The sequence below is a fragment of the Eurypyga helias genome, unplaced genomic scaffold, assembly GCF_000690775.1.
Source record: "Eurypyga helias isolate BGI_N326 unplaced genomic scaffold, ASM69077v1 scaffold8125, whole genome shotgun sequence".
NCBI classification, from domain to species: Eukaryota; Metazoa; Chordata; class Aves; order Eurypygiformes; family Eurypygidae; genus Eurypyga; species Eurypyga helias.
In genome coordinates this window covers 21,269-48,010 of record NW_010250795.1, presented here as the reverse complement: position 1 = coordinate 48,010, position 26,742 = coordinate 21,269, and the positions used below count along the sequence as shown (strand labels likewise).

At 42.4% G+C, this 26,742-nt stretch overlaps 1 protein-coding gene across 1 annotated transcript in view; it reads left to right on the top strand.

Moving 5' to 3' along the window:
• Window positions 1-840: 840 nt before the first annotated feature.
• Window positions 841-26,742, top strand: part of LOC104509754 (transcription initiation factor TFIID subunit 4B-like) — a gene marked incomplete at its 5' end in the record, with an annotated part of 40,351 nt that continues 14,449 nt past the window's right edge. Inside the window, 6 exons of the mRNA XM_010151794.1 lie at window positions 841-985; window positions 1,575-1,680; window positions 7,431-7,600; window positions 10,343-10,473; window positions 17,222-17,347; window positions 18,376-18,432. Of these exons, the coding sequence (XP_010150096.1) occupies window positions 841-985; window positions 1,575-1,680; window positions 7,431-7,600; window positions 10,343-10,473; window positions 17,222-17,347; window positions 18,376-18,432 (735 nt within the window). The remainder of the gene's footprint in view (window positions 986-1,574; window positions 1,681-7,430; window positions 7,601-10,342; window positions 10,474-17,221; window positions 17,348-18,375; window positions 18,433-26,742) is intronic.

Here is a 26,742-nt window from a genome sequence, read left to right as displayed (position 1 = left end):
CTTAGAAATGAATGAGGCTTTTAGAGATGCTGCAATTTTATTACTTTCTTGCATTTTAATAGCTACCCCTGAAGAGGAAGAATTGGTATTTATGGGCTGTGCCTGTAGGTCTGTGTTGCGATGATGTCCTGCTGTCTAGTTTTGTTTCTTTCAAGAGCCTCTTTAAACAAAACTATCAACCTCCTTCCTTTTTACCCTTCAGCAGTGTAACGATGTTTTTGTGTGGAGGCTCTACACACTGTAGGTGTTGCTAGATGGTATTTCTTGTTCTCACTGACTGATGGGTTCAGGGTACTTTTGCCTTAACACTTTGAGACACAGCATCTCAATTTACAACGGATGTTGAAATGCATTAGTAACTTCACAGTGTATGCTATTAATTCTTGACAGGAAAAGAATTTCATGCAAGACTTCTGCTTGTTTGGTGTTCTCTTTTTAACAAGATGCATGTGAAAACTACCCATCTGAACTTATTGGCAGGCAGACTCAATATTCAATTGTCAGTCTGTTAAGCGAGACTTAAGGGGAAGAAAGCCTCTTAGTGTAATGGATTGTGTAATACTCAGGGAAACTTGTCTAATATGGTTATCGGTAGAAAGTAGGGGTGAAGTGTCTGTTAGAGCTCAATGAATGAGCTGGAGCTTAAAGCTCACCACCACTTCTTAAGATTTCTTGTCACGAAATTAAAAAACCGTGAGGTTTTTCTGAGCATGCTGTTTGCTTTAAACTGAAAGCTAGACATGCGTGCATGCCCAGGAGCACTTCTGGCTGAATGAACACGTTGACACTACTTTGCTTCTCTGTGTGTTTAGCTCTTCTCACTCTTGATACTGGATATTCCATTTCCAGGTAGTCCAGCAACCGTCAGGAACCATTGTAAAGCAAGTATCCACACTCCCGCAATCCCCAACGCTGACCCTACAGACATCTGCTGAGAAAAAGATGCCACTGCATACGCTTGTTCAAACTAACCAGTTTCCTGCAGGTAAAGTGGAACCTTGTTAGTGGAGAAGGGAGAGGAACGCTGAGGTGTATAAATAAGCACAGGCTGTTGGTGGACTGTAGCAATGTAAGAAGGTAGTTGTGGGGAGCAGCCAGCTCTGTGTGGCAAGTCAGATATCTTCGCTGTCTGCTTGCAGTTCTGATGACAAACTCAGTGTGATGTCGACTTCTGGCACCTGTTAAAGGCATGTTGATCAAAACTTCATACTCATTAAAATACTGCAAGTAATCTCCTTGCAGTAAGCTTCCTTTAAACAGTGATGCTTTTGAGAGTTGTTTCATGAGACTTTGCTTTAACCCTTGGCAGGTTCAGGTGGATGCATCCTGTGAGTTTGTCTCAGCCAGCCAGCTTTCACTAAAACCTTTCACTGGTCAGCACAGAGAAGGATGTTTGCTTAGCGCATGTAAGGTTTTTGGCCACACAAAACCTGTAGAATTGTAAGACACCAGAGTGTCTGGTTTTAAACAGACCTAATCAGTTGTTGCTGAGTTGCAGCAGCCTTTGCTAGATGTATGAACAGTTATCTTAGTATTTTGCTTTCTGATATGGTATGTTTTGGGTTTTTTTTTAGGTTCCATTCTGAAACAAATTACCCTGCCAGGAAATAAAATTCTGTCATTTCAAGCATCTCCTGTTCAGAAACCTAAAGTAAAAGAGAATGGAGCAACATCCTTCAGGTAAAAATAAACAGTATCAGAAGTTTATTATAGGAAGGAACAAAAGCAACAGACAAGAAGTAAGGAGGTGGGAACAGAGCCCAAAAAAACACAACTCTCTTTAGAAACTTGTTTGATAGGTGTTTTTCACATTGTAGTACTAATCAGCAAGGGGGAACCTAAAAACGTTGACCTCACAGCAGATCTTAGTTATTCTTAATATAAGAAAACTGACCTGATGAGGTTGGATTTTCATCATGCTGTCATAAGAGTGCAATTATATGAACCATGTGTGTCAGTATGTACCAGTTTTTCACTTGTAGAGGAGGCGTATTGATCTTCATCCTGAGTACTATTAACTAATCGACAGCAAAGTTACCTTGTATTAAAAGCTCTCCATAGGACTGATGTGGATAAAACCTCTGTTTATTATAGATGGACGAATAGCATTGGACTGTTACTTGGGCTGGCTGGTAACCTGTCTAAAGCTCTGTGCTGTATTTCGAAATCTTTTATTAGCATCTCTTACAAGCTTGTTCCTGTATATAGAGGTGAAAGTCATTGACTGCACCTCTAATTATGGCTTCTGGCATATTCTCTAGGCCTTTAGATTACAAGAGTGCTTAAGGCTTTTAGATCTTGTAACTGATTAACTTTTCTCAAAAGCAGATTTTTTTTTTGTAGCTCTAAAATGTAATTTTGGAACAGAGGTACAGACTGTCAAAAGCATTATTGGTCTTGTGACTTTAAGGCAAGCTTGAGGTTGCTCCTCCAGGGATAAAACCAGACATGACACCTTTGTCTTGTTGACATCTCTTGAAAGCTACAGCTTTGTGTGTGCTGGCATAGACAGGGAGCTGTTGTTGTTAGAGTAACGTGTAGTATAGAGTGAACACTTAAAACACTGGTAGCCAGAAGTTGAAATGAAAAGCTGATGTTAAAGCAATAGCTCACCTATTGTAGTTCAGCTGCCTCAAGCTCTTATGAAATATATCCGAGATGTCAGAGATCAGATCAGGAAAGCCAAAGCCCTGACAGAATTGAACCTGGCCAGGGACATCAAGGCCAACAAGAAGGACTTCTATAGGTACATAGGGAATAAAAAGAAGATCAGGGAGAATGTGGGCCCTCTGCGGAAGGAAATGGGAGAGCTGGCTCCCCAGGTCATGGAGAAGGCCGAGGTACTCAATGCTTTTTTTGCCTCGGCCTTCACTGGCAAGGGCACAAGCCATACCCCCAGAGTCATGGAAGACAAGGGCAGGGATTGGGAGAATGGAGAGTCACCCATGGTCACTGAGGATCAGGTTTGGGAACGCCTGAGGAACCTGAAGGTGCACAAGTCCATGGGACCTGATGGAATACATCCACGGGTCCTGAAAGAACTGGCGGCTGGGGCGGGGAAAACCCTATCTGTCATATTTGAAAAGTCGTGGCAGTCTGGTGAAGTTCCCGCTGACTGGAAAAGGGGAAACATAACCCCCATCTTTATAAAGGGAAAAAAGAGGACCAGGAAAACTACAGGCCAGTCAGTCTCACCTCTGTGCCTGGCAAGATCATGGAGCAGATCCTCCTGGAAATCATGCTAAGGCACATGGAGAATGAGGAGGTGATTGGTGACAGTCAGCATGGCTTCACCAAGGGCAGATCATGCCTGACGAATATGGTAGCCTTCTACGATGGGGTCACGGCCTTGGTGGATAGAGTCCTGTATCTGTGTTCTCTGAGCAGGGCTAGAACCACATGGTGTTAATCTGTCCCAGGCAATAGATACTCCTCAGTAAGCCGTGAAGTGGTTTGCTCTCTTGTGTCCTGACTTCCAGTATTCCCAGCACAGCTCTTCTTTGTGACCTGTGATCCATCAACTGGTGACTGTGTGTGAGGCAGAGAGAAGCACCATGGCTGCCTTTCAGGTTTTGTGATGAGACTCATTATGGGCAGAGAGCATGTCTTGTGATTGTACATGTGACACTTGCACACGAGACTCTGGTCTTGCATTGCAGTATGTCATCGAGTCTGTCTCCCTCTGCCATTGTATGACTAGGTTAGGGCAGGATTTGAGAACAAAATACTAAGATGTACTTAAGCGGCAATTGGACCTTATGCGCTCTTTAAAGGGCTGGTTTAGGTTGCTTGAGATGAATAGTAAGAAAAAATGGTGATTCCTGGCCCCCGCCTCCCCCTATTTAAAAAAAAAAAAAAAAACCAAAAACCCAGAAAAAACCCCAAAACCAAACCGCAAACACAAACAAACAAAAACCCACAAAACCCAACAAAAATAAACCCAAAAAAACCCAACCAACCAGAAAAACCCCAGCTTGTAGAGATTATTTCAGCTAAGTGTGGGCAACACTGACACTTGACTGCCCTGTGGCATGTGTTGTAATGGGCAGTCTGTTTTAAAAGCATCAGGATTTTTATGAACTGCTCTGCGTACTTCTGTGAAGTACATGCCAGAGTACCCTGGATAAAACAAGACACATATTTGCACCTTCAAATATTTGGTTTGCATCTACTTTAATAGAGTTGTTCTCCAAAGCATATACAACTCTGATTTGTGCCTTTTGTCTGGAAGGTACCAGCAATCCCAGCTAACAGACAAACAGGAATGAGACAGCAGAGTGGAGAACATCTGGGCAGCTGCTCCTCCTGCCCTGTGGTGGTGGGGAGCACTGGTGATTTTTGCTCTGATGGAATTGTTCTGTCCCACATAGTTGTCCGTGATGGTGTACAGAGGTTTGGGTTAAGCATGCCTTTCTAGTTTTCCTTTCAACTTTAGTATAAAAGGAGCAAAGACGTATTTGGAAGACTACGTGTGCGTGTGTCAGGCACCAGAGGGTGCCACAGACTCGCTGTTCAACCTGTACAGGCAAACCCTAAATGTGTGGCGCGTCTGCATTGCTGCTTAGGCTGCTTTTCCAGTCGAGTATCCTGTGTAAGTGTCCAACTTGACTTCATGCAGAATAATGCTCAGAACTCTGTTTTTCCCCTTGTCCTGATAAGCTTAAATCACTGCAGAATTATGACAGCTGGGAGAATTTTGCTTTTTGATTTCTGGGTGTGACATGATCATATGCAAAAAGCATTAAAGGAGGTGTTGTAGAAGGGGGGGCTTTATGGGTGGATTGTTTAAAATGAAAGCAAGTCAGTGTCCAGCAGAAATGCCTGCATATATACTTTGGAATATTTCAAATTTATCACTTTAGTGGAATAAATTTTATAGCTTACTCAAAGCACTTGATAACTTACTTAAAATGATTGAGGTTTGTTTGAACAGCAAGGAAAAAAAGAATAGTAGAAAGAACATGGTTTGAGAAACTTTCATTAATCTTTAGGGGGTACTATTTCTAAGGAAATGTAATGATAAATTCTTTGGGTTAAATAAGTGCAGCAGTGTTTTCATAGTCATCAAGGCTAGTGACTTAGTGCAAACTTGTCTCAGAGTGGGGAAATGAGAATTGGTGCTTAAAAACAGTACAGGTAGAGAAGTCTGCTTGCATATAAGCTCTTCTCTGTGTGTGCTCACAAAAGAGACTTGTGTGCATGGAAATACTGAAGAAAACAGTAACCTGATGAAGGCTGGTTTTAGAGAACTGAAACTTGTGTATGTAGAAAGGTGGATAGATGTGTAGTACAGAAATTTACTTCCTTCTTGCTTGAGTATTTGAAGTATGTGGCCAGATTAAAAACTAAAATCATTTACTGAAACGGTGTGCTAGACAAGTATTCCATAAACAGCTCCAGTGGGGTGATGTCAGGCTCCGGCACCTGCAGTTCTAGTAGCTTGTGATGTATGTCCTTGGTGCTAGTTGTGCTGATTTCGTAATCTCTTTTATCAGCAGATCCGTGGCAGCCACTGCACCTTCGTTGGGGGTCTTGTCTCTGCTACCAGCAAAGGTTTCTCTGGAGTGGTCATTAAGAGGAAGAAACTTGTGAAAGATCAGTTAGCACTCAATTATCATGCAGTGAAGCTTCATTTACACACTTCTTGAAAGATCAGGGTCTCTGTTAGGCTGATAGAGCATGAGTATATGCTTGGAACTGGTATCTATACGCTGCTGGTTGTGAAGGGGTAGGAAGAGGGAAGCTGTTTTGGCAGCAGTGACTTCACCTTTAAATCGGAACTGTGGTCATTTAACTGATCTGACAGTCCTGGGGTTTAATGATGGATCTGGGGTACAAGCCTCGTCAGGAAGCTGTAGTGTCTGGTAAGAATTAATAAAGCTGGTTTGAGGACCTGTTGGGTCTCCCTTTCCCAACGCGAATCATGTAGACACTCCTAACACTGAGGGGTCACAGACGAATGACAGGAGGAGTAGGGGAAGGCTGGACTCCTTTTTTTTTTTTTTTTTTTTTAAGCCAGGCTCTTCTCCAGAAGTTTGCGGGTATGGATTTATGCCATAAAAACCTGTTGAAGCTCAAAGGAGAAAATGCATCTGTAGTTTAAGAAAAAATCCCAATGCTTTCTTGTGTCATTTGAGTATTGTTCAAACCTAACCTGTGTTTGAACGACTTCGGCTTCTACCTGTTGCCAGTCAGAAGACAGCCTATGAAAGATCCCATTTCACCTAAAAATGGCACATTTCTGGCTAACCCCTTGTTGAAGAGTTATGTAGGCCATACAGTATTTTCTGAAGGTGAACTTTATCAGACTTTGCCAGAGAATACTTTTCAAGAAGGGTGTGTGTGTTTAGGTGTTGTGTGGTGGTTTTTGTTTTGTTTTCTTCTCTTTGTTTTCCAAATCAAAAGACTTTCAGATTTATTGCCTCCACTTGTCTGTATTCATACTGCAGACTTCTGTTCTGGATTGGTCCTAAACCCTTGAAGCCACCATTAGGGACTTTGTCACTTTGTGAAGCAAAAAGGCTTTCTCTTGATCTGAACTTATTTGAAAGTAACTTGGATTGTTTCATTGCTAAAGTCCTGAAAAAACTTTTCCCATAAAAGATTAATTTAGTATTTTAACTTAAATGTTTAAACAAAAAAAAGTCGAGGCACATTGGCTATTTGTTTAACGTGAGCTTTGCTGTGACTACAGCTAGTTTTCATTATGTTAGCCCTAAGTATGCTGGACTTGAGGTGCAGATCTAAGTTGCTACAGCAGAATCCAGCTAACAGAGGGATGCTAAGAACTAGAGCTCTACCACTGTTCTTCGGAAGCATAGCATCCTCCCCACTACATATATAAATACTGTCTAGTAAGACTGGTTCGAAGTGCAACGTGTGGGCTGGCTCCAGTATAGACAAGGAGTGTTTGAGTGTGTGTGGGGTTTTTTAAGGGAACTGTAAAAGAAAAGAGATGATCAGATCTGTGCTAATATGCTTGTAACATAAGCTTCAGTTTGTAGGATGGGCATCTGGGAAAATAGGCTTGCTTGTAGTTCCTGAGTCAGTATTCAGCTTTATGCAACACTTGGTTCTACCTGGTGAGTTGGAGTTTTAGAACAAATTTCAAGCTGGTGCATGGTGGGGGCTTTGTGGGGACTTTTAATCCAGGTTTACCTCAGTCCTTGGTTTCTGAGTTTGCTCAAAATTTCATGTGAAGGATTTGCATGCCTGGTAACTGAGGCATTAGTCAAGCTAAGATTTGAGAGTCACTTCATTGAAGTGTGAAAGCTTCTCGGAGCTGACTGTCTGTCCCACACACACTAAACACCTATCGTATAGGGGTAGCCTCCAAGATACCTGAATGTGGCAGTTTGTTGATAGTCAAGAAGCTTTTTCTCTGTATCTGTTCTGAATGAAGCACAAAATGTTGGTTTTCTCTTTAGCAGAGATGAAGATGACATAAATGATGTGACTTCTATGGCTGGGGTCAATCTTAATGAGGAGAATGCATGCATTTTGGCAACAAACTCCGAGCTCGTTGGTACGGTGATCCGCTCTTGTGCAGATGAACCCTTTCTCTCCTCGGAAGCACTTCAGGAGAAAATCTTGAACATAGGTGAGAACAAGGCATAACGTAACAGAAGTCTATGGAGTAGTATTTCCTCGCCTGTTTCATCAGCTAGCTTCCAGTCTTTGAAGAAGAGGCTGGAACTATTTGTGACTGCCATATCAATTTACATGTTTCTACCAAACTATACTGAATTTTTACTTCCCCTTGTAGGAAACAACTGTTCTAGGTTTTTGCATGGAAATAATCTCAAGCACAACCAGAAAAAAGAAATTGGTGCCAGTATTACATGTGAGAACTCAAAAACTTTGTTACTGTTTTAAGTTAATGGCAGACATAACAACCATATTTATGATAGTGTCAAATCAAACATTTAAGTATGCTTTTCTATTTCTGCAGCTCCGAACTTGATGGATTGTGCCAGCTTTCCTAACAGCCTTTTCCTTCCTCAGCCTGTTCAGATATATGTACTCTATTGACCAAACATTACAGATCCTGCCCTTGTGAAACTTAGGAAGAAGTTTAAAACTGCCCGTATGCACAGGGCAGACCTTTGTTTATGACTCCCTCGTTGGAAAAATCTTTCATTAATTTTATGCAAAAGAGATGTTAAAGCTCTTTGTCATCCATCAGTGAATAATACTGTGGAACGTATGCTGAGCCTGCAGCATGAAGTGTAATAGTGTTTCTTAGTGTATGTGTATTTCAGCTGTTAGTTTCTAGGCAAAATAACAACTGTCACTTAGCAATGTTGCGTTATGTCAGAGCAGACAGGGTGCATTTGTACAGCACCACACTGACCGGTACCTCCGCTATCTGCAGCAAACTGGGTGCGTGTTGCTAAACTCCTTGCTCGCGCTCCCTGCTCGGTAGCTTGCCATACCGGAACATTGAGTTTTACAGCTGAGCGTTTAGGGAAGTCTGCAGTTCATACCTGCAGTCATAATTCTGTCACAGTGGTTTAACTACATGGTCGCAGAGTCTTTCTACACACAAATGAGACTAAACTAAGCAGCTAGCTTGTGATGAGCATGTACCCTGTAAATGCTACCTGCTGCCTCAGTACACCCCACACTAGTGTGCCAGACGTGCCACCTGAGCTGTATGGAATGTGGTTGAGTGAAGTAAGTGCTATGCTTCTGGTGAGAAAGGGAAAATACACATTGAAATGGGTGCCTGGGAAGTTTTTCTCTAAGTAGGGGGTTAACCAGTCATCCATGGGAAGTGGGTGTAAGAAAAAGAGAGATCTACAAAAAAACGTAAAGTACTTATTCTAGAATAATTGTCTGGTTTGGGGTCTGAAGGCAATTAATTGAAGGATGGAAAAACCAGGCCTGGCTGTTTCATGGCAGGCACGGCAGGCAGCCGTTCCACATTAATAATAGTAATTAAAGTTATAAATGAGAAGTGTTGTGATAGCAAGGAAAGGAATATTGTCGGGGAGTACAGCAGTTCAGAAGATAAACACTTCTGCTCTTGAAATGAGCTCTCTTTGGTTAGGGAGTATGTGGTTCTGGGGGCAGGTCTTGAGGTTTGGGGGTGGATTTTGTTTTGTCTTGAAGTTGACGTTTCAGTATTTTGATAATCTCTAGCGGGAAATTGCTGAGGAAGTGTTGAAAGGTGCTTGAGCAAAGTGAGCTTTATCCAAGGTACAGGCCAGTGCTTACTGGCCAAGATCAAATAGTGGGTACATCTTGATCATATCTGGGAAAACATTGTAGGTTGTCCCTGTCTTGCAAGGTTGTTATTCATTTTCAGTTAGCATAGCAAAGGCAAATGAAATAGGTGATTAGCTTTTTTTTTTACAGTGTACTGTTTATCCATTCTTAACACTCCACTTGGCAATAAATACTGAAATGGGTTTTGAAGGCGTGCTCTATATTGCATCATAAAGTATTACAGCCACTGTAAATGCGGCAAGAGGCAAGGAACAGTGCTTCTGATGGGTACGGCGTGTGAAGCTGCTGCCTGCCGTGCCTGCCAGGGAAAAGTAGCTGCTGCCCAGGTGCCTTGACGAAGTTGTGTTGAGTGATTGATGGTGTCAGCCAAGGGAAGGCTTATCCGTTGGCAGCCTGCAGCCGCAGGAAGGTTGTGGAGGTGATGCCCAGCTCTGGAGATGGGGCTGGGACAGCTTTGCCCGGAGCTGTTGCCAGCCTCAGTCGCAGCTGCTGAAATGCAGAGAGGCAGCGGCAGCCCGAGAGAAAAGGGTGAAGGTGATGGCATGACCCCGACTGGACTTGGTCTGTGTATCCCGAGCTGCTGCCGTGGGATGGTTGGGTAGGTCTGCCTTGTGCCGGTTGGTCGAGGCAGGTGAGAGCATCCCATGGGCCCTGATTGCGCTGCAAAAACCATCCCTGCTCATCAAATAAATGTCATGAGTTGTTAACAAGCACGGTGTCAAGCAGGGCAAAATGTAATTCTCTATTTTTTTTTTAATTACTGGAATTAACAGAATATGGCACTAATTTCTACAGCTACCACTTCTCCCCCTCCCTGAACATGAAGCTTGATTTGTGTTCTTATTAACTTTGTCCTATAAATGACCTTGCAAGGAGAGTGGTTCTGGAGGCTAAGTGAAACAATGTCTATATTTTCTGAAGCTCCAGGCTAAGTTTTATTAATGTAATGTCTAAGATCTTTGAAGTGGTGACTTTACCAGGAAAATCATAATCTCCAAACCTTTATTCATAATGGGTATGACTTCCAGGGGGAACAGAATACCTGCTGTGCTAATTATTTCAATTATCAGCTACTACTAAAACACGTAATGGATTTTCTCTGCTTCCACAGGTAAAATGCATGACATTATGGAACTTAACTCTGATGTTGTGAACTTGATCTCCCACGCTACACAGGAGAGATTACGAGGCCTCCTAGAAAAACTAACTGTAATTGCTCAGCACAGAGTATCAACCCACAAGGTAAAGGAAATCATTAAGCAAGTTTTGCACCAAAGTTTTCCTGCTTTGCAGCCTTGAAGATAAACCTCTTCCAAGTATAGGCACATCGTATGCAATATGTGCATTTTCAGTATCAACCAAAGGCTGGTTTTGTTTTAACTGTTTATAGCCTCTAACTATTCCTTAACGTTTTCCTTTCGACTTGTTGGATAGGTGCTCTTAAAACCCAGCAAAAGAATAAGTGCATGCATTTCTCCTCTTCCATAGAAGTGGTGGCTGTTACACAAAATCTATCTTGCATGGTACATGTAAAGCTATTTTTGAATGCTTTTCGTGGTCAGGTTGATTTAGGGACTTGTGTTTGCTTTATGCATTTACTGTTGGTGGAAATGCAGTATTGGCTCAGTAAAAAGACTTGGGAAACTGAATTGAGTATTTTATTTTTAGAAAGTGCTCCATGTGAAGCCAGAGACCCCTTTGATCTTAAAGTTTCTGGAGTGGGAGGTTTTTTTTCCGTCAGTGGTACTTAAGACTCCCTTCCCTTCCTGTTATATTAGCTTCATTCAATTATAAAATATATTGGGTTCTAGTGAGTCAGTATCCCTTATGATGCTTGTATGGTACAGATGGGAAGCAATAACTTACTAGTGGGCAAAATAGCTCTTTGAGCCCTTTTTTTGTCCTTCAATAGTAAGATATTAGTCCTTCTTTCAGTATTGTTTAAAAAAAAAAGTGAAAAGCAGATGTATCTGTTGGGAACTTTGTACTTAATGAAATTTAACGGCAGCAACTAATGATGGGATAGAAGTTATTTTTGATCTGAACACTTTTACAGGCTTTTAAGTGCTGGAGAAGCAATAGTAAAGAGCAGGAACTATTTGGAAACTTATAAGTATTTACAGTGGTGTCTGGAGCAGCGGGATTATGCTGTTCTTTGCCAGAAGAAGATAAAGTAGTAAAAAATCAGTACAGAAAAAAAGTATACACGTTTTTATGACCAGTCGTTAGAAATCTGCATATATTGTGTTGTCTCTAGAAAGTGGGGGATGCGACAGAGCTTGTGGGGTGGAAACTGAAGTTCTGAGTAGCTGGTAGGGTGTAGTGTCTTGCAGACACCAAAGACAGCAAGGGAATGTTTTTGGACAGTGGGATCCGTATGGCTGATTTCTTTCTCATTGAACTAAAGCAACAGGAAAACGGATAGGTTTTACATCTGATTGAATTGCCAGAAGCAGTGGTAGGACTGTAAGGCTGCAATAAGAAGAAAAAGTAATGGGCATAATAATCTTAGGGGCACAGGTGCCCTCTTGCGGTAGGAAGGCTGTATTACACTGAAAAGGAGCATCCTACAGGATTGCATTTGTGCAATCAGTCTCCCACATGAGTAATGTTATCGTGAGATGCTGACAGGCTTTTAGAAACCTAAGTTCTAGAACAGGCCACTGCAGGGTTTTGGAGCCCTGTTATGTATTTATGTAGCCTTGTGTTCCACCTCCCCTAGTGTTTGCCCCTGCCCTCTTTTCCCTTTAGGTTACTGATAGGTACTGGTGTTCAGCATGGGCTCCATGCGTTTCAGAGAATTACCCAGGGACTTTCCAAGAGGATTGGGCAGTGGGGAAGTATATAGAATCATAGAATGGTTTGGGTTGGAAGGGACCTTAAAGACCATCTAGTTCCAACCCCCCTGCCATGGGCAGGGACACCTTCCACTAGACCAGGTTGCTCAAAGCCTCATCCAGCCTGGCCTTGAACACTTCCAGGGATGGGGCATCCACAGCTTCTCTGGGCAACCTGTTCCAGTGCCTCACCACCCTCTCTGGGAAGAATTTCTTCCTGATATCCCATCTAAACCTCCCCACTTTCAATTTAAACCTGTTATACCTTGTTCTGTCACTACAGGCCCTTGTAAAAAGACCCCTCCAGTTTCCTTGTTGGCCCCCTATGACTGGAAGTTACTAACTTAATTAGGATAAAACTATCATGGGTGGTCTCTAGCTAAAGCACTGAATAGCCTTTCAGATTGTTGTAAGCTGCTGTCTGTGCTGGGATTCTTGTTGCAGTGCCTTTGTAGAGGCTTGGTAGGACCCTGGTTCAGTTCCTTAGCAGTCTGTCCCGTAATGTGGAGAACTGCTGAGGTAAGAGCTTTCATGTGATGTAGTATGGTAGCCGAAACCAGAAGTAATAACGACAACTAAACAGTACAGTGATTAAAAACATGTTTCTGGTGTGAGTGCGTTCAGCACCGCATGAGATGACTGCTCTGAGTTCCTTTGCTTGGAGCCCGTGAACATATGGCTTCAAGAGGCATGGCACGGTGCTGTGTTGTAAACACGAGAAGTTCTCCCACATGCAGTAGCAACAACACACAGCAACCCTAAGGTGTGCTATCGGTAGGGTAGTATGGTGTGGCAGATCTGTTGCTTTAAGGGGTGAGCTCTGAATTTGGCAAAGTAAACACTCCTTGATGTGAGGACAGACAGCCTCCTTCTCCCTGTGTTCCTTCCCCTGCCCACCTCGCCTTGCCATCCAGCTGCAGAGTGCAAGCAACTTAGCAGAGGTTTTTCTGGTATGGAAGTTAGCCATAAAAAGCCAAAGCTCTAAAGGTTCCCACATATTAGCTGATATTCCTGCACTGTCCTCAGCAAGGCTGACTTCAGCCACCTTGAGCAACATGGCAGTTTTCGTAGGAGAACTGATCTTTATGGATTTCTCCCAACTCCTTTCCTGGTAGACTGAAATAGAGTGCAGCTTCCCTGTATGTGGGTTTTAACTTTCTGCCCCAGGACGTGCAATACATTCCTGGTGCTAAACCGCAGATGCCTTAGTCAGGTTTCAGATTCAGGTACGTGACAGTCTAGGAAGGAAGCTGCAAATCGCAGCCAAGGTATATAGCTGTTCTTGAATTTGTTACCAGGTCTCTTCTCACTGAAGACCTACCTGGGAATGCTTTGCGTCAACACTGTATGTTTCATGTACTTGTAAACCGAAGATTAAACCTGTGGTAAGAGTTGGCTGCGCTTTAGAGTGCATCCCTGGAGAGGTCTGAAGTACGTACATTTCTCTGGAAGAAAGCGTGAAGGAATGAATTTCATGACAGGATTGAATGGATGCACTAATGTGCTATTGTTGTGTGAAAGCAATAGGGTTTCAGGGAAGTGGATAAACTTTTTCACTTGGTGAACTCCAGATTAAATTTAGCTCAGTTGAAGTAAACCCAGCTTTTTAACTGTCAGATATACAAGTTCAGCTTTGGTGCATACAAACCTGACTACACTCTATTTTGTGGTTACATGCTTTATTTATAACCAAGTTAAACTCTGTCCTCAATTACACTTGCAATTTTTGTTTTGTTGGGATTGCACTGTTGTAGCTGGGGACAGTGTGGCCTTATTTGAGGAAGTTCAGCTGTTTATATGGACAAAACCTGAATCCAGCTTGCTTCATCATAACAGTAATGGCTATGAGTTACGAACAGGTATAAAATAGTGTTTTCTGTCTAAGCAATTCAGAGGTAAATTACAACAGAGGATGAATTTATTGAGTAGATAGGACAAAATAGAACTGTAAGTATTACTCTTCTAAAAAGACCTGAAATTGAGCATTTTAAAACAGTTGGTGCTGAGCTGAAATGCAGTTATGAATGGACCCATTTCTTATCCCATATAAGCTCATGGTAGTGCATTGGGGTAATTCTGGTTGAGAGGATTGCATTCCTAATTGGCACAGGGTCTTGGATTTGGTTTTAAAAACATAGATATCTAGCTCTGGCTTTGGGCATCCCAAAGCGAAACACTCCTAAACTTTGGAAAAAATAATCTCCTGGTAATACAGCTTTCTCCTTTGTCCCTTTAAAAGGATTGTGGCATGGTGGTGGATTATTATAAACTGCTCTTCAAAACAAACTGTAGTAATATACTAAGGCTGACTTACGAAGTAGTGTACGTTTTGTGGGGAGCATTTAAAAAAATATAGAGTAAGAGAAGCAGGGGGGGAAGTTTGTTAGACTTCTACAGAGCCACAGACTCTGCTTGGGATAGCCAGTCTCCTTGGTTGCAACACATGGCATGGTCTGAGCCACAGTTAGTGATAATGACAATGTGGTGGCTCATTGAAAAGCACCAAACTTAATGCCAGAAGAGGGATTGATTACATGCGTAGGCTGGGTTGTGAGAATCCAGACTGGGAGGCAGCGGTGCCCCACAAGAAGGCTTTTGCTTTCCTTCCAGCTTTTAAAAGTATATGACTATACGCTGAGTATAGTGTGCTTAAAAACTGAAAATTTACCAACTTAAGTCACTAATAGTTCATATACTTAAAATATACTCCTACCCAAAATATAGCTGTAAAATATGCTGTGCTTATTCCAGAATAGTTGTGTGTCAAGGTTGCTTCATTGAAGTGTGAGATCAGGGTAGAGTAGAAAGGTTTCCTGAGAATAGAACCACACCATCTTTCAGGTTGGAAAAGACCTTAAGATCAAGTCCAACGATTAACCCAGCACTGCCAAGACCACCACAAAGCCATGTCCCTAAGCACCTCATCCGCACGTATTTAAAATATCTCCAGGGACGGTAGCTCAACCACTTCCCTGGGCAGCCCGTTGCAATGCTTGACAACACTTTCAGTGAAGAAATTGTTCCTAATATATAATCTAAAGCTCATCTTGTGCAACTTCAGGCTGTTGCCTCTTGTCCTGTGACTTGGGAGAAGGGCTCAACACCCACCTCTCTGCAACCTCCTTTCAGATAGTTGTCTACTGAGCGACAAGGCCTCCTTTTTTCCAGGCTAAACAACCCCAGTTCCCCCAGCTGCTTCTCCGAAGACTTGAGCTCTAGGCCCTTCACCTGCTCCGTTGCTCTTCTCTGGACATGTTCCAGCACCTCAGTGTCTTTCTTGTAAATGAGGTACCCAAAACTGAACACAGGATTTCAGGTGTGGCCTCACCAGTGCCAAGTACAGGGGGACAATCTCTTCCCTAGTTCTGCTGGCCACACTATTCCTGATGCAGGCCAGGATGCCATTGACTGCTTGGCCACCTGGGCACACTGCTGGCTCATATCCAGCCAGCTGTCAATCAACACCATGACGTCCTTTACCGCTGGGCAGCTTTCCAGCCACTTGTCCCCAAGCCTGTAGCATTTCATGGGGTTATGACCCAAATGTAGGACCCAGCACTTGCCTTTGTTGAACCTTATGCAGTTGGCCTCGGTCCGTCGATCCAGCCTGTCGAGGTCACTCTGTAAAGCCTTCCTTCCCTCAAGCAGATCAACACTCCTGCCCAATTTGGTGTTATCTGCAAACTTACTGAGGGTGCACTTGATCCACTTGTCCAGGTCATTGATACTAAACAGACCTGGCCCCAGTAGTGAGCCCTGGGGTACACCTGTCTGACAGGCCTGTCATTCCCTGAATCCTCCTCCTGGCCATTTGGTTAGATGGGGGTCACGCTGACTAACTTCCAGTCAACTGGGACCAGTTAGCCAGGACTGCTGATAGATGCTGGAAGGTGGCTTGGTGAGCACTTCCACCAGCTCCCTCAGTACCCTTGGGTGGATCCCATCTGGTCTCATAGACTTGTGGGATATGTAGTGTGTTTGGCTGGTAAAAGCCCCAGGATGAATTTCTCAGGAAAAAACAAGCTCACAAAGTACCAGAGAAAGAAGATAACTCTAGGATGTGCATTAAAGAGTGGTAAGGTACAAACAGGTGGCACAGATGTTACCTCATCTAGAACAGGCTCCCAGTCTTGTTTTGCCTAATGCCCTTTGTCCAACATGTGGCTTAAACAGCCTGTATTTGGAAGAGCAGAATAGTAAAACCAAACCTTTCATTGCCAGTTCACAGTGTTTCAGCCCTTTCTGTCTTTTTTCTTATCTAGACAAAGTAAATCTAAACTTATTCAGACCCTTCCAGTAAGGGCTAAAATAGTTCAAAAAACAAACTACTGATTGCTTTTTTCAGACTAAAAGGACCATAGTCTTGTTCAATGCATGCATGTTCAGTTATTGTTGGACTTTGTCGTTAGGATTTGCCAGCCTAACTGTGCACGGGGGCTGGACCAGTTGACTTACACAGGTCACCTTTCAACATAAATTATTCTGTGACATGAGAGCATACAGTGAGGCAAAAGTATGTATTCCTAAAGCTATAATAAACAACGTATAGTTAAACATTTCACTTTCCATGCACCCAAGATTTATTATAACTAGTTCTAAATCACCCTTCTGGTCCATAAACCCTCTTTTTGGAAATACTAGGTGAGACTTAATTCTCGATTAAATGGCTGAAACTAGAACACCGAACACTAGAAACTTAAAATTTCAAATTCTGTTTTTATCTTTACCTTTTCTCTTTAAAGGGGAAAGGATATGGTGTTCTACTGCTTTGCAACATATTCTTTTCCTTTTAACCTGTGCAAGAGAGAGTCCTGTATATATGTTTACTGGATATGAAATTTCTATTTAAAACAAAATTTTAACCTTTAAGACTTATAGACTGTATTGCTGTTACAGTCAATAAATAATAGAACGAGATTTTGCTAATGTTACTTTTGCAATAATCTCTTACTAGTCACAGATGCCAAGAAACATGCTTCAGTGGAGAGGAGATGTGTAAATGACTGCCTACCACCTGAACTCTTTCTAAAACAGCCTACACTTTTCAGCTTTAAAAAAATAGCTTTGATCTCTTCAGATTGTTCCCATTGGGTTTATTAGCTCTAGTGGTGTATATAAAAACCTGGTTGTCTATAACAAACTTCTCTTTCCAGGGGAGTGATAGGTACATCGTATCTAGTGACACCAGAGCACAGCTGAAATTTCTTGAAAAGCTTGATCACCTAGAAAAGCAGAGAAAGGATGAAGAGGAACGTGAACTGTTGCTTCGGGCAGCCAAGGTAAGAACTTCTTGCTTTCCAAGGAAGTAGTTGTGCCCTGTAGACTGGGGAACATCTTCAGGTTTCCTCTATTTCTACTTTAACTGTAGTAACTGTTAATCTTGTAACTGGAAATCTGTAATGTTTAGGATAGCTTAGGCTATACAGGAAAGGATTTCAGCTTTTTACATTCTTTAAAAAATCACTAAAGTTCTTTCAAATGTGTGATGGGTTGAACAGTGCTTTTGAGATTATTCTTACTGGTTAAAATTAAATAAAGAAGTATTCCTGGCTCTATTCCTGGCTCTGAAATTGGTAAGTCTTTCTCCATATCTGTGTATGACACTGTTTGAAAATAAGAGTTCACTATGCTTGTTCAACTGGAACTTGGTGAGACCTGCCACCCTGCCAGACGTATTTGTTCTCTGTAGTTAGGTCAGCAGGCTGGCCTCGTGGAGCTGGTACCCTGCCATCTGCGAGCCTCTGATGGAGCCGCTGCTACTAAGGAGTAGGGACCTTCGTCCCCCTTTCCTCCCCTCAAGAACAGGAGCCAGGGGGCAGGAAAAAAAAATCGGTAGATGTTGCTCCGTCAGATGCCATCATCTTCTGTTTCTTGCTTTTTTGATTTTGTTTCAAGCTGAATTCTGGAGCCTCTTGGGTGGAAGCCTAATCTTGACTTGAAAGAATCGTGTTGTACTTGCACAAGTACGACTCCCTTTCTTTCCTATACTTCCTGTCCTTCTTAAGTGTCTGCTGCTGACATGAACAACATCATGCCTAGACTGGACCTGACTGACAGTGTTAGCATCATTTTCAGCTTAATCTTGCTCCAGGCTAGAGCAGAGGCAGCCGGCCCAGATGAGGGAGGGGGGGTGTGCGTATGTGTGTGGAGGGGGAGGGAAGGAAGCCAGTCTGGATTGAGGCATTTGCCCCTGGAGCTAAATCTTTCAATCGCCAGAGAAAATTGTCATTTATTAAATATTTAACAGATTCGATGGTGTTTGGATGCCAGTAATTTCTATTCAATCTTTTTCCTCTTCCTTTGATAGAGCCGTTCCAATAAGGAAGATCCAGAGCAACTGCGGTTAAAGCAGAAAGCGAAAGAGGTAGGACTTTCCAGTTACCATGCTTGCCTTTGTGTGTTGAGAGAAGGTTGGCAGCCCTGTCCTGGCAATTAGGTCAGGGTTTATTTTGCTGCTGCATACCATTTGCAGAGGCCTTGGGGAAGGACAGGAACTGCCTCAGGCAAGGGCAGTGCTTCAAATGAGGTCAATGAATTATGAGCTCTCTTTTTCTTTTTTTTTAACATTTTATTTTCATAGTTTCAGTCCTGTCTAGAAGCAGTCCTTTGTAAACTGCAGCAGTACACTCGGTAGGAATATAATGTGGGATTAGGTGGGGGGGAGAAAAAAGGAAGGAAAAAAAAAAAAGAAACTCTGAGATTTAGCATCTGGGACTGTACAATAGGCTACATTTTTCCAGGGTAATTGTTCGTTTTGTAAATCTGATACTGCTTATAATTCTTTGGCTGGGAGGCGGTACTGGGATTTAGTTTTAAATGGAAAACGCCTCTGGCTTTTAATTTTCTGGGCCCAGCAGTTTTCTGCTCTGGAATGGAGCCCTTGTTTCACACAGTTCATGTTTAGCTGCAGGGGTTTTAGTTTATAGCTTAGACTGGTTAAGCTTTTACTCCCAGAGGCCTCTGCATAGCAACTGTAGAAATCAACAAATAAGTTCATTTATGTCTGCAGCCTCCTCTCAGTAGCTGACTTTTTACATTTCCCAATATCCATTTCCTGACTTTTCTAGCCTGAGAGAAAAAAGCTCCACTAATTGGAGCTTATTTTAATTGAGCCTTAATATTGGATCTCACTGGAGTTGCCCCCAGAGCTACTGGGAACAGAATGAAATGAAAGTACCTAAGGTTGAAGATGTGTGTGCGTGTGTATGTGTGTGTGAAATTTTTCACTTGACCTACAGATTCTTTTCCCTGCTGAATAAATCATCAAGCCTATTCACATTTCTGATTAAGGATCTGACAGCAGATGATAATAAAGACAATTGAGGTGTGAGACGTGTGATACAGAGCTGAAGAAATTGGTTTCTATAGTTACTTGACTGATTTCATGCAATTTTTAAGGATCTTTGTGCTAAATGAGAGTGATTTTCTGAGCAACCTTTTTCCTTAACTGTGCCTCTTGAACTATGAAATTTGTTGTTGCTTAACATTGCTGCACTTGGCTCCTAGGTGCCAGCAGCAGCAGCAGGTTATTTATGAATGCTTTAAAGGCCCTTATTGTTTGGATTAATGTAGGAGCCCAGGCAAAACAAATGGAAATCCAGTAAAATAGTATTAGAATCAATGCTCTGGATCTGCGCCATGGTAGAAATCTGTAAAATAAGAGGAGGGAGAAGGAACTTGCTTACTATTTATGGTTTAATTCTTTCTTTCTGCTTATAACTCTCTCTTCGTGCTTACAATCTGTGAGTACAAAGTTGCCCTAAAGCCCTTCCCGGTTTGCCTCTAGTGCCACCAGGATCAACGATCAGTGGGTGATGCTAATTTGTCTTGTTTTGTAGGTGGCTTTATCTCTGCATCATCTGGTTGTTTTTAGAGGTTCTTTCTTCTAACAACACGCTGCAAAGCGATTCATTTGTGCAGCTTCTTTTTTCTCTTTTCCTCTGAACAATAATGGGTAGGATCTTGAAAAATATTCCGTGATTTGGATATTTAGTACAGAAAGAAGCTGAGGGTGTGTTTGGGTCTTTTTAGATTGGTTGGTATTGTTAATGAGATCACTTTTTAAAAGTGGCATATAGGTGTAAAAAAAGGAGCCAACAGAGTGGAGAAGGCATCTAATTTTAGTGCTTGGTGTTCTGCTAAGTGCCTGAGTTCACCTCCTTCCAGTGCATCTTATCCTGTGCCAGACTAACACAGCCTCCACTGCACTTGTCCATAATATTTCTCCCTGCTGTGCTGTTACCAGAGTAGTGGTCTCCAGGTGCCTCACCAGAAGAAGAGGCGGCAGATGTGCCTCTCAGGACAGCACAGGTCTGTATTGCCTTGCCCTCTGTCCTGCTGCTTTGTTCTCCGGAGAATGAGGCAGCCAGAACTTCACCTGGCTTCACGTGCCACATAGGAAACCCACTTTCTCTGCCAGGGGTGCTTTCTTTTCTGTGAGACCGTCTCAAGCTTGAGTGGAAATGAGCCCAAAGGCAGCTGGTCCGTTTTGTATTGACAGTTTGGAGATAAATGGTCAGCACACATTTGTATTAAAAAATGCAAATGTGAGTAGAGTGAGATAAGAGCAAAATAAAAATCAACAAATACCCCAAGGCTGAAAATGGTAACGCAGAAGCACAGTGTATACTGGGATGAAAGCCTGAAAAAGCTCACCATTGTCTGTCTTGTCGAGTTGTGAGTCTAGCCTGCTCCTAAGAAAGCACACTTGGGAATTTTGATACCTCTGTCAGCTGGAACCAGATCCTTTCCAGACCACTCTGGTTGAGTATCCACTGGAAAGCCTCATCTGATCTGCTTAAAGTTCTTTTAAGAATGAATATGGGCCTGCCTTCCTCAAAGCTGTCTTTTATGTGTTGATGGTGAGCCCAGGGAAAAGGGAGAGGGTGTGGGGTGATGGCACTGGAGCATGTTCTAAAGTAATGTTTCCCAAAGTCTGGAGTGTACGTCCTAACAATGAATACTTACAAATCCAGGATGTGCTGTCATCCAGCCGCTGGAGGCCACATCTTAACATTGCTGGAAGTATACCCAGAGACTCGGCAGTGGATTCTTTTATCCAAAAGGCTATACATAATTGCTGTGACCTTTTCATCCCTTTTTGCGTGACCTATTGCCTCAAACTGCCCCTATGCTAAGTCATTTGCTTTCCTATATTCTCAGTCTATGTAGCTTGCTATGAATTAAGTCTTTATTTACTTCCCCCTTTCACCTGTTTCAGCAGATTTTAGTACCTACAGGAAGCACGCATTCCTTCCGAGGCAGCTGCAAGGCTTGCCCCAAGCTGCACCTTTGTGCACTCAAGAATTTTGTCCTTGCTCACCTCATGGGCCAGCTCTTTGTGCAACTTCGTTCCCGAAGTCTGGGTAAATTACCCTTGCTTTCATTCCATCTTACCTCCCGCTTCAAGCTGAGAGGATACAGTCCTCGCATTGTCCCTGATGCTTGCACTTTTAAACAATAACTTGGTTTTTAGGTGCTCTCTGCTATTTCTTGTTCTACTTCCAGTTACAAGGAAAATATTCAGTTGATGCAGTTCTTGTAGCTGTATTTATAGTTTATCTCTGGCTTCATCCCTTTTCTGAAATTGAGTAGGTGTAGGTAGGATACTGTCAAATGCGCAAGCATGCCATATGAACAGTGCATCCCGGAAGACCTCTAAAAACGTCACTGTTAAACAGTGTCTGCTGGAAATTTAAATATAAACCCTGATCTTCCGTGCTTCTGTTTCTCGTCTTCAGAAGTGAGTGGGCTTTTGAAGTGAGTGGGAAGGAGAGTGTGGAGCAAGCACCTGATGGACAGCAGACTCACCTGCCCCGTTCCTTGCTCTTCCAGCAGCTCTGTTCACTTAGGACTGCACAGGTCTTCCTGGTCCCTTGTCCCTGCCTGCTTGGTGCACTTGTGTGTTTTACTATTTTCAACATAGGTGTCACAAGACGGCAGCAGATGAGATGCTGAGAAAATTCAGTATCTTTAGTATCAACTGATTGGGAAGAAAATAGCAAACTTTTGTCTCTACCAAAAAAACCCAAAACCCACTTATCAAAAACATGGAACAAAAAGTCTGCATGATTCCAGTGAGTTATATAGTAATGACTGAAATTTAGTTGTTCTGTAGTATCTCTTTGTCAAAAATCATAGTTTTCTTTCTTTTTTCCTTCCTATTTCATGTGACCATCCTAACTTTTCCCTTACTTTCTCTCACATTCTCAGATAACAAGTATTTGTAACCTGACCCTTTGTCTGCTGCTCTCCCTACCATTGCCAACCCACATTTTTAAGCTGATGGCTTGCTTTTCCTCCCCCCATCTTGTGCTGCTTCTGTATTTATTTAGTCTTGTGGACCTGATGGTTCAAATTCGTTAAGACCACTCTCGTGGCAGGGGAAAAGGAAACTCCCTAGTTAACTAACCTCTCAAAACAGCAAACAAGATGCTGCGAGCAAAATAAGATCTCATTGCGATCGATGGGCTTTTTATGAGCCTTCAGTGGCATCCTGAGAGCTTCTGCTTAATTATCTGATTTGTATTATCTTTATTGTTCTGTAGTGTTTCTTACCTGCTTCTGCATGTTTGGAAAAAAAGTAGCATGATTATTGAACATACATACATTTTTGTTACCTGCGGTGTAGCCCTACAAATGACAAAGGGTTATCATCAGAGATACGGCGTGTTAGGAATCTTGCAGAAAGTCAGGGATGGAAATTCTGTGATGCATTAGATAATTGAACAAATTAAAAAGTGAACCAAATTTCCTCTTTATGTGGCATTCATTTTGGTGTTTAGAAGGAGCATAGGAAAAGAGCAGCTGAGATAACGTAATGGATATCCTAAAACCAGCCGGTTGGAAGATGATAGCAACTCTCTCTATCTAGTGAAAAATAATAGCCCCCCAGAACTCCATTAAAGCTGTTCTTGGATTTTCAAATAGCCTTTTCTGAGTTTCTCTGAGACTATAATGGACGTGTAACCAGCTGAAAGTACGGCCTCGGATCAGAAACTTGCTAATAGAAGGAGTTTTAGGACTAAAAGTATGACAGAGGTGATATCGGAGAGCTGGAGATTTCTGCCAAGAGTGACTGTTGGGTGGGCTGCACAGTGAGACGGAGAAACATGCGGGCGGACGATAACTCGTAAATGTTCCCTAGCTTTGAGACCTCAAGAGCGAGCGCAGGGGTATGCGATGTTACGGCAGCTGAACGCCGTTTGACACGTCGCGTGTTGGAAGAGCTGTGCTTGTTCTTAAAGCCGTGTCTTGGCAAGGGCTGGACGCTGTCCCGTCGTGATAATGCTGGTGTGCTGACGGTCACAGTGTTCTCTCACAGCATCGCGTCTGAAACAAAAACTACGGGTTGTATTGCTTTGCTGTGGTGTGCCGAGGCAGTGTCCGAAAACACACACAAAGAGAGCTCAGTGCTGGGTGCCAGATACCCGGGAACCTCCCTGGGCCTCCAAGTAAGACAAGCTGGTGGGACTGCACAGAGGGGAAAGCATGCTCCGCGTGTTCCAGAATGCACAGAAGTGCATCAATAATTGTTAAACAAAATAACGTGGTAAAAGGCAATACACCTTCCAATCCCGGAAATTCATAACAAGAATGGGCAAAATAACAGATCAGAAGTCACGGCACCCTCAATTTTTTTTTTCTTAAAATTCTGATGGGGGAGTTAATAACATAATATGTTAGGAAATGTCAATGGAAGGGATCTTTTTTATCTATGGTTAGATTACTTCATGGCTATCCTTGAAAAATTTTCTGCTGTTCTTCACAACCCCTTATTGCACTCTTTTATTTCTAGACAGATGAGTCACCTGGTCTTGGGGGACACAGCCCTGGTAGGGGCTGTTTCTGCCACAGAAGCACGCACGTGGAGTATTAACCTGAAAGAAATCTACGGTATTACATACAGCCCTATTAAAAGTTAGGGCTGCATATCAAACCAGCGCATGCTATTCTGTCTTTCTGCTGTTAAATCTAAATTATAACAGAGGGAAAAGTCAGTGGAAACTAATTGTATGGCTAATTAAAACAGTTTGAAAGGAAGCAATTGCAAGAAGAGAAATTGCATTATAGGCAAGAGGAGAGGATGGTAAATGTTTAAATATGCAGCCTTCAAATGTCAGTTTTCCTCAGAGAATGTCCCCCATATGAGAAGTCTGCTATTCAGCCGCATTCAACCTGTAGGGCAGAAAATTTTGTATAGGAGAGGTAGAGGCTGGAGGCAGTAATGCTCATTGAGCTTTATGACAACCAGTGCGAGAAGCTTGGGATTGAAAACAGATTTTTAAGGTTTATTTTTCATTTTCGTCACAAGTTCCTTAAAATGCTTGGAGGGAATGCGGGGAAAAAAAATTGGCGTCCTTTTTTTTTTTTTTTTCCCCCAAAGACAATGAAGGGAGAAGCGACTGGAAGCAGTAGAAAACTTTCAAGGCACTAAATGGAGGACACAATGAAACCCAGTGAAATTTTGAAAAAGATGTTCAGGAAAGAGACTGGATAGAAGGAGGGAGAAGTCAGTTCAGGGGGGTGTAAGTGGCCCCACTTAAAAGGTACCTCAGTATTCAGTTCTTCAGGAATGTACAGTGAAAGGCAGTAGTCAGGACCCATAGACATGTTCAGGTTCCTGAATCCAAGTTAGAGAAAAGGAAATGTTGATATTTGGTCACTGTTGACTAAACTTTGAATTTGAATATTAATTAATTTATTCTTTAATTGCTTTATTGTGGAAGCCGAAAGAATCAGGGGCTTCTGCCTCTTCTGTGTGCCTATATTCCTTGCTTTTTTCCCCGCAAGTCTTATACAAATTCTTGTTCATCTGCTTTAGTGCTTTTATTACTCCTGATGTACTTATTGCTGGATAGCACACATAACCCTTAGGCATACATTAACTTGTCTTCAGCCTTCCCAGGTTTTCTTTCCTGCCAGTTCTTCTGTTACTTTAAATATTTATTTAATCTGTCCCGTACTCTGTCAGCCTACAATGTCATATGTGGAGACATCCCCTCTTAGTGCTTGATATTAAACCCAGTGTCTCGTACGTGTACTTTTTAGTCTTTCCTGTATAGCTGACTCCAGAATTGTGGTGTTTAGCTTCCCCGTCTGCCTTGCCAGCATTTCTTCTGAGCTCATTTGCATCCATACGGCTGTATTTTATTTGTTACCGCATTGCCAAGACTATTTTTTTGTGTGTTTTTTCTAAACATAAGTTCCCAGCGCTTCAGTCTGAGAAGTAAAGAAATCTCTTCCTTTATTGCCTAGTACTTTGCATGTTGAAGCCCCCGCAGAAGCGGGCAGCGGTATGAATTTCTTGAGACGCACAGCATCGTGCTGGGCATGTGCCACCCGTTGGCTTTTCTTTAACCCCAGCCCTGTTACTGCTCAGTGAGCCCTGGCTAATGCAGATGCTTAATTTCTCATCCCTATCTTCAAATAAATCCTTCCTTGTAAAACTGTTCTTGAAGACCTAGAGAGTGAAGGTTTCATGGGCTTTGTCTTCTGTGAAAGCCTGTACCAAATACGTGAGTCCTGTTCCGCTCTGCGTACTTCTTGGCTGGCCATGAGGGCTTTCGCTTACCCCTTTTCCGAGGGGAACACGTATTTGGCTAGGTAGCTCTCCTTCCCCCCTCGGTTGATAATACAGCCACCTGCCACCATGCATTTCGAGGATTAGCTGGTGTGAATTAGTTGACTTTATCTGTGGTAGCACATACTTCTTTTCTTCAGTTGTGTTTAAGGGATGCTTCCTGTTTAAGGAAACAGTGTTTAGAGAAAATCTTGTGAGATTTGCATAACTTGAATTACTGGAGCTCTGATAATGCAAACAACCACCTATCATGTACTTCGTAACCAAAAGAGTTTCAAACCAACTTGCAGTAATGCTTTAAAAAAAATAAAGTCTCGGCATCTCATAGCTGAAGTACTTCTTGTCATCTTACACAACTTGAATTTTAATTTTTAGTATTAGAATGCCACAAAAATGTCATTGGTGTAGTAGTAAAAATAGATTTTGCATATATTCTGAAATGTAGAGTGTGAGACATAAGCGAGAGAGAATTTCTCTGAGCAGGGAAAGAAACGTTTTTCTCAGTGGAGGATTGAGTGAAGAACAGAGGTCAATTTTAAAACCTTTCATTTTGTGTGATTACAGCCACGCTGCAAATGCCATTTCACTATAAGGGAGGGCTTTAACACATACCTTGCTTCTTGATTTGTGCTGCAGGTCAGATTAACTAAAATGGTTATTGTGTCACCCTAGAGATTCCTGCTTGCTGCAAGACCAGACTTTAAACCCTATTTTTATTATTAAAAAGGCCAGCAGCAACAAAGACTATTTTACAAGTTCTGAGACGTTTTCATAGCAATTTGATCTTTATACACAGGTTTTTTGAATTCTTTGTACTGCGATTCTTAGCATATGTAAAAACTGGAGAGGGGGAAGAAGTATGAACATTCATTTGCCTCTTGCCTGGAGACTGTCCCCTCCAATGCCCTTCTTGAATTTTGAACAGGGCATGTGTGGGACTCCTCTGTTGTGGTGGCACAGCAGCATCCTTCAGCAGATGCTCCCCTGCTCCTCTCGAATTACTATTGCATGCTTCTGTCTTCAAGGAGAGAAATAAATCATCTGTTTTCAAGATACAAACCTATTTGTATCCTATTTTAGTCAAAGACATCA